General features: G+C 49.2%; 1 protein-coding gene across 1 annotated transcript in view; it reads left to right on the top strand.

The window, feature by feature from the left end:
- Positions 1 to 684: 684 nt before the first annotated feature.
- Positions 685 to 7,851, top strand: part of LOC131902551 (galanin-like peptide) — a 7,475-nt gene continuing 308 nt past the window's right edge. The window contains exons 1-2 of the mRNA XM_059253578.1: positions 685 to 823; positions 6,131 to 6,252. Coding sequence (XP_059109561.1) covers positions 6,169 to 6,252 — 84 coding nt within the window. The 5' untranslated portion in view covers positions 685 to 823; positions 6,131 to 6,168. The remainder of the gene's footprint in view (positions 824 to 6,130; positions 6,253 to 7,851) is intronic.

Raw genomic sequence — 7,851 nt, 5'->3', positions numbered from 1 at the left:
CAGATGTCCCGGACCCTGTGAGATGCTGGGCTAGAGAGATGTTGTGCCAGGTGGAGGCAAGGTTTGTGGAGAAAGAAAACCACTGAGCCAGATGTAAAGACACACACACATACACAGAAACACACAGAGACACACACAGACACACACACACAGACACACACACACAGACACACACATAAACACACACACAGACACACACACACACACAGACACACACAGACAGACACACACATAAACACAGACACAGACACAGACACACACACACACAGACACACACACAGACACACACACACAGACACATACATAAACACAGACACACACACACACACAGACACACACATAAACACAGACACACACACACACATACACAGAAACACACAGACACACACACACAGACACACACACACAGACACACACACACAGACACACACACACAGACACACACACAGACACACACAGACACACACACAGACACACACACACACACACACACACACACACACACACACAGAGTGAGAGAAACAAGTCCACAAGTCCGAGAGAGGATAAAGAGGCAGTGGGGGGAAAGTCAGGGAGCCTCAAGATAAGGCTCTGCCAGGGACAGCTGAGGCAGAGAAATGTTCTCTGCCACAAAGCACCTTTGTCTGACCTCACAGACTGGCTAATAAACACTCAAGTGGGCGAGTCTCCTCCCTGCCTCCGTCCTTACTACCCCGCCCACCCTCCTCTCTCCCTAACCTCTTCTCTTTCAACTCCTCATTCTCCTCAGAAGCATAAAAGCCAGGAACCCCGAGAGCTGCTGCGCGCTGTGGATTCCACACAGGTTAGAGCCTGGGCTGGAGGGGAGGCTGGAGAGGCTGAGGGCTCTCGTGGGAAAAGTGTCCTGGAGAATGACAGGAATACGAGGAGATGGGACAGCAAGAGAGATGAAGCGTCGGTGATGGGTCACTAGGGAGGTACCGGCAGGGGCTGGTATGGAGGAGAGAGTGGGTATGGATGAATTCCATGGGGTGGGGAGTGGTGGATCTGAGAAACACGGGTAAAGGGTGAGGGGAGGAAGGAGTGGACTGTGTCTTTTGCTTGTTTTCTTGATTTTTCTCCCTCCTTTTTTTTATCACATCACTGACTTACTTTGTGTTATGTGTATGCTTGAGTATGTGCTGTGGCATGATTGTGGAGTTCAGAAAGACAACGTCTAGGAATCAGTTCTCTTCCCTACACCTTGTATCTTCTAGGACTTGAACTCAGGTCACTAGCTTGGCAGCAAGCACCTTTACCTGCTCAGCCATCTTGCTGACCTCTGTTTTTGAGAAAGGGTCTCATGTGGTCCAGGCTGGACTCAAACTTGCTGTGTACAAAAGAATGACCTTGAACTTCTAACCCCTCTGCCTCCACCTCTGGAGTGTTGGGATTATGGGTGTGTACCACCACATCTGGCTCTGGCGGCCAGCCGTTAGTCCATTCTTTTCTGGTCTCAGTATTCTATCAGTCAGATATTTATACCACAGCTTCCTAATTGTTGGTTAAGCGGTGGCGCTCATGGCACGGAGGAGAGTGCTGGATGTATGGGTGACGGAAGAGTCACGAGCCGTGGTGGTTACCTTTCCAGAGCTTTTAAAGCTTTATTGGGAGAGAGAGAGAGAGAGAGAGAGAGAGAGAGAGAGAGAGAGAGAGAGAGAGAGAGAGAGAGGGAGGGAGGGAGGGAGAGAGACTGTGCAGAGCAGGGAGAATACAGAAGGAGAGAGTGTGGAAAGAGAGAACACAGAGAGGGCACGCCCGCTTTTTAGGCTGGGATGCCGTCGCAGGCTGGTGACGTAATTAAGGACATAATCCTTACACTAATCTGTAGATTCAAATCATCAAATATCAATTATCAGGAAAGGCTAGTTGGATGGCTGAGCTGGTACAGGGGCTTGAAAGCTAACTCTGAAAGTTCAGTTCCTAGGATCTACAAGGTGGGGGGAGAGAACTGAGTCCTGAATCTTGTACTCTGACCTCCACACACGTACTGACATTTTTCTTATGTTTCCTTAAGGACCCAATGCTGCAGTATTTACAGAGGATCCTATTTTCCTGGTGATGAGCAGCATTGTCTAGAGGCAGTTTAAAGTATACGGGAGGCACCGGGCAGTGGTGGCACACACCTTTAATCCCAGCACTGGGGAGGCAGAGGCAGGTGGATCTGTGTGAGTTCAAGGCCAGAGATTCTGGGCTACAGTGTGAGTTCCAGGACAGGCTGCAGAGCTACACAGAGAAACCTTGTCTGGAAAAACAAAACAAAACAAACAAAAAGGTATACAGGAGAGATAGCTCAGTGGTTAAAAGCCATTGCTGCTCTGGTAGAGGACTCAGTTCCCAGCATCCACATCAAGCACCTTACAATCAATTATAATTCCAGATCTAGGGGCTCTGACACTTGTTTCTAGGGTGTACGCACATAAGTTCTGTGTAAACATTGTATATTTCATACAAGGGACTGGAGGGATGGCAGATTTGGGGAATCTGTGAGGAAAGGTCCCATGGGCACCGAAGACAGTTTGACATATTCATTGTATATTTCCTTTAACCAACTCTCTTGTTCCTCAGCCCCCAACTCTTCTTTTATTCATTCATTCATTCATTCATTCATTCATTAATTCATTCATTTGTTTGTTTATGGTTTTTCGAGACAGGGTTTCTCTGTGTAGTTTTGGTGCCTGTCCTGGATCTCGCTCTATAGACCAGGCTGGCCTCGAACTCACAGAGACCCACCTGGCTCTGCCTCCCGAGTGCTGGAATAAAAGTGTGCGTCACCACCGCCCGGCTCCTATTTATTTTTGAGTGCTGTAGTGCATGTGGGGATGCCAGAGGGCAATCTGAGTTGATTCGCACCCTTCACCTTGGTGCGTCTGGCAGGGTCTCTTGTTTAGAGCCGTGGATAACGGAAGAGCTGGTTGTGAGCTTCAGGGCACCTTCCCCGCTCCCTCTGCTTTAGTGTAGGACCACCGGGGTTACAGATGCACAGTCCCGAACCTGGCTTTTATACGAGTTCTCAGGGCCTGAAATCCAGTCCTTGCTAGGCCAGTGCTTTGTCTCTCCACTGAGCAATGTCCTCATTGTGCATGCTCGCCCTTCCTCCCTCCCTCCCTCCCTCCCTCCCTCCCTCCCTCCCTCCCTCCTCCCTCTTTCTTTTCTTTCTTTTCTTTTCTTTTCTTTCTTTCTTTCTTTCTTTCTTTCTTTCTTTCTTTCTTTCTTTCTCTCTGGCCTCATCTTTTCTTTCTTTCTTATGTATACAGTGTTCTGCCTGCATATCTGTGCACCAGAAGAGGGCACCAGATCTCATTACAGATGGTTGTGAGCCACCACATGGTTGCTGAGAATTGAACTCAGGACCTCTGGAAGAGCAGCCAGTGTTCTTAACCGCTGAGCCATCTCTCCAGCCCCCTCCCTTTCTTTTTTTATTTTATTTCATTTAAAGATTTATTTATTTATTATGTACACAGAAGAGGGTGTCAGATTTCATTACAGATGGTTGTGAGCCACCATGTGGGTGCTGGGAATTGAACTCAGGACCTCTGGAAGAATAGTCAGTGCTCTTAACCTCTGAGCCATCTCTCCTGCCCTATTTTATTTATTTATTTATTTATTGAGACTTTTTTTTTTTTATCTTACGTGCATATGCACCCTGTGTGTTCAGGCGCCTGTGGAGGCCAGAAGAAGGCATTAGATTTCCTAGAGCCTGAGCTATAGGAGGTTGTAAGCCACCTGAGGGTGGTGCTGGCACTGAACCCAGGTTTTTTGCAATAGTAGCAAGTATTTTTGTTGTTGTTGTTTTGTTTAGATTTTTTGAGACAAGGTTTCTCTGGGTAACCCTGGCTGTCCTGGAACCCACTCTGTAGCCCAGGCTGGCCTTGAACTCAGAGATCCACCTGCCTGTGCCTCCTGAATGCTGGGATCTATGGCACACGCTACCATCACCTGTCAGTAGCAAGTATTCTTAACCACTGAGCCATCTCTCTAGCCTCCTCTTTTACTATTATTATTATTAATTTGCACACAAGCACGAGTGTGTGTGTGTGTGTGTGTGTGTGTGTGTGTGTGTGTGTGCATGTGCATGTCTGAGTGTCCACAGAGGCCAGAAGACCGTGTCAGATTTCCTGGAGCTGGAGTTACAGGCAGTGATAAGCCATCAATATGCATGCTGAGAAGCCGGGCGGTGGTGGCGCACGCCTTTAATCCCAGCACTTGGGAGGCAGAGCCAGGCGGATCTCTGTGAGTTCGAGGCCAGCCTGGGCTACCAAGTGAGTTCCAGGAAAGGCGCAAAGCTACACAGAGAAACCCTGTCTCGAAAAAAAAAAATGCATGCTGAGAACTAAACTTGGATTCCTCTGGAAGAGCAGGAAGTACTTTTAAACCATCTCTTCAGTTCTGTCTGTCTGTCTGTCTCTTTCTCCCTCTCATTTTTTTTTCATCTTTAGACAGTATCATGTATCCCAGGCTAGCCTCAAACCAGAGGATAACCTTGCATTCCTGACCCTCCAGCCTGCACCTCTGGAAAGCTGAGATTATAGGCATGCAGCCTCATCCTTGTTTTATTTAAACACTTATTTCAAAATGAAGCTTAAACAACAACAACAACAACAACAACAACAACAACAACAACACCCTTAAACCAGATGTAGTATGTACCTGTAATGCCCACACTCCAGAGTGGAGAGGCAGGAGGATCAGAGTTTGAAGTAAGCCTGAGTGTTAAAAGTGAGCACCCTGTAGGTTTATCCTGTAGCACAAGCCTGCCATTCCAGTCCACTCAAGAAGTTGAGGCAGGAGAATCAAAAATTCCATGCCAGCTTGGGCTGCAGAATGAATTCAAGGCCACCTTGAGAAAATTAGTGAGAGTCTGTCTCAAAATAAAATAAAAATTCCAGGGATGTAGATAGTTCAATGATAGAGCATCTGCCTAGAATCCCCCAGTAAGGGACTGAAGTGTGTGGCTCAGTGGTAGAGCCCCTGCCTAGAATCCTCCAGTGAGGGGCTGAGTATTTGGCTCAGTGGTAGAACTCCTGCCTAGAATCCCCCAGTGAGGGACTGAGGGTGTGGCTCAGTGGTAGAGCCCCTGCCTAGAATCCCCCAGTGAGGGACTGAGGGTGTGGCTCAGTGGTAGAGCCCCTGCCTAGAATCCCCCAGTGAGGGGCTGGGGGTGTGGCTCAGTGGTAGAGCCCCTGCCTAGAATCCCCCAGTGAGGGGCTGGGGTGTGGCTCAGTGGTAGAGCCCCTGCCTAGAATCCCCCAGTGAGGGGCTGGGGGTGTGGCTCAGTGGTAGAGCCCCTGCCTAGAATCCCCCAGTGAGGGGCTGGGGTGTGGCTCAGTGGTAGAGCCCCTGCCTAGAATCTCCCAGTGAGGGGCTGGGGTGTGTCTCAGTGGTAGAGCCCCTGCCTAGAATCCCCCAGTGAGGGGCAGGGGTGTGGCTCAGTGGTAGAGCCCCTGCCTAGAATCCCCCAGTGAGGGGCTGGGGGTGTGGCTCAGTGGTAGAGTGCTTGTTTATGAGAAGCTCTAAGTTCAGTTTCCATTTACCAGCCCCCAACCCTACACACGCACACACACACACACACACACACACACACACACACACACACACACACCACACACACACCACAGAAAGAGGAAAGATGCCAAAACAAAACAAACAAACAACAGATTGGAATTTGTTTTATTTTTCTGTGATATATTTAGAATAAAAAGACATTATCTACCAACAGTTGGTCATAGTGATGATGTCATGCAGGCATGCATATGGCAAACTCATTCAGCTGTAGATATTATGTGTCTTTTTTTTTTCTGGGGGGCAGAGTAGATCAATCCATTCAGTAAAGTTCTTTCCACCATATCAGAGCTGCCCCCAACCTGCTGTGATGAATAACTCTATTTTTTGCGGGGGTGGGGGGTGGGGAGTGGGGGTTGGGGTGGGTGGGTTTGAGACACGGTTTCTCTGTTTCTCTCTGTGTAGCTTTGCGCCTTTCCTGGAACTCGCTCTGTAGACCAGGCTGGCATCAAACTCACAGAGATCCGCCTGCCTCTGCCTCCCGGGTGTGGGGACTAAAGGCGTGCGCCACCACCGACAGGCGGGAATAACGCCCACTCTGTCTTTGCAGGACCCCTCAGCTGTGGGCTGTGTTCTCCCAGCTTCAGGATGGCCTGCCCCACGCGTCTGGTCCTCCTCCTCGCCTTCTTGCTGAGTCTGGCGGAGACACCGGAGGCCGCACCTGTTCACAGGGTAAGGCTTCCCCCTCTGGCTTCCCTCTGGGGAGAGGTTTTTCTTTTTCTTTTTTCCGGTTTGATCCAAGGGGACTTGTGGAGGACAAGCTAATGTTGTGAAACTGAGAAGAGAGACAGGAGGTGACCTCATCAACTTGGCCCTGGGGGTGGAGGTGAAGACAGGTGAAAATATATAGCTGGGAATCAGTTTATTCAGCCCGGTGTGATGGCACCCACCGGTAATCCCAACACTCAGGAAGCTGAGGCAGAAGGCTTGTGAATTCAAGGCCAGTGGACAACATAGTGAGATCCTAATTAGAAATAAATAAATAAGAAAGGAAATGAGAAAAAAAAAAGGGTGATGGATGTAGTTCAGTTGGTGGAGGGCTCGTCAGCATGCAGGAAGCTCTAGGTCTCATCCCCACAAGTGGTGTATGCCTCTAATCCCAGCACTCAGGAGGCAGAAGGAGGAGGATCAGGAATTGGAGATTAACTTGAGCTAGTGACATAGAGGCTAGCCTGGGCAACATGAGACCCTGTCTGAAGGAAACATGACAAAGGAGGGCTGTCGAGATAGCTCAGCAGGTAAGAGCACTTGCTGCGTGGCCTATGACATGAGTTTGATCAGAAGAAGAGAGCTGACCTCTGAAAGTGGCGCTCTGATCTCCACAAGCATGCAGTGGTGTCCATGCGCTCCCCTCTCCCACTAACAACAGAAAAGAAGAAAAAGAAAAAGCCAGCATGGTGGGTGGGTGATTGATGCCTGGAATCCCAGCTCTCTGGAGGTTGAGACAAGATTCCTGCTACATTGAGGCCAGCCAAGCCTCTATAGCAGGTCCTTGTCTCAAAACCAGCAACAAACTTGCCGGGCAGTGGTGGCGCACGCCTTTAATCTCAGCACTCGGGAGGCAGAGGCAGGCGGAGCTCTGTGAGTTCGAGGCCAGCCTGGGCTACCAAGTGAGTTCCAGGAAAGGCGCAAAGCTACACAGAGAAACCCTGTCTCGAAACAAAACAAGCAAACAAAAACAACAACAAAGACCAAAAAAACCCCCAACAACAACAAACCAAACATACACCAGACATGGTGAGCCTTGCCTTTAATCCCAGCTTGCAGGAGGCAAGGACAGGCCAATCTCTGTGAGTCTGAGATGAGCCTGGTGTATACAGTGAGTTTCAGGGCATTCAGGGGTTAGCAAGAAACATGGTGAGACACTATCTTTTTTTTTTTTTTTTTTTTTTTTTTTTTGAGACAGGGTTTCTCTGTTTAGCCCTGACTGTCCTGGAACTTACTAGTAGACCAGGCTGGTCTTAAACTCACAGAGCTCTGCCTGCCTCTACCTCCCAAGTGCTAGGATTTAAAGGTGTGCACCACCACACCCAGCTGAGAAACAGTTTTTTAAAAAAATGGCTAGGGGTTGCTCAGTGAGTAAAGCCAAATGTGGGGACTGGAGGTTGAATCCTGAGTACCCTTGTAAATGCCGTGTGGGCATGGGGCCACACCTATAACAGTGCTGAGGAGGGGAAGCAGGGAGTCCCTGCAGTGAGACTGTGGAGGTCATAAGATAACATGCAGGAATAACATCTCTTCTTCCACAAGGTGAGCCTGGGGCTTGAACCC

The sequence above is a fragment of the Peromyscus eremicus genome, chromosome 1 (genome assembly GCF_949786415.1).
Source record: "Peromyscus eremicus chromosome 1, PerEre_H2_v1, whole genome shotgun sequence".
NCBI classification, from domain to species: Eukaryota; Metazoa; Chordata; class Mammalia; order Rodentia; family Cricetidae; genus Peromyscus; species Peromyscus eremicus.
This window is presented reverse-complemented; position numbering and strand designations above follow the sequence as displayed.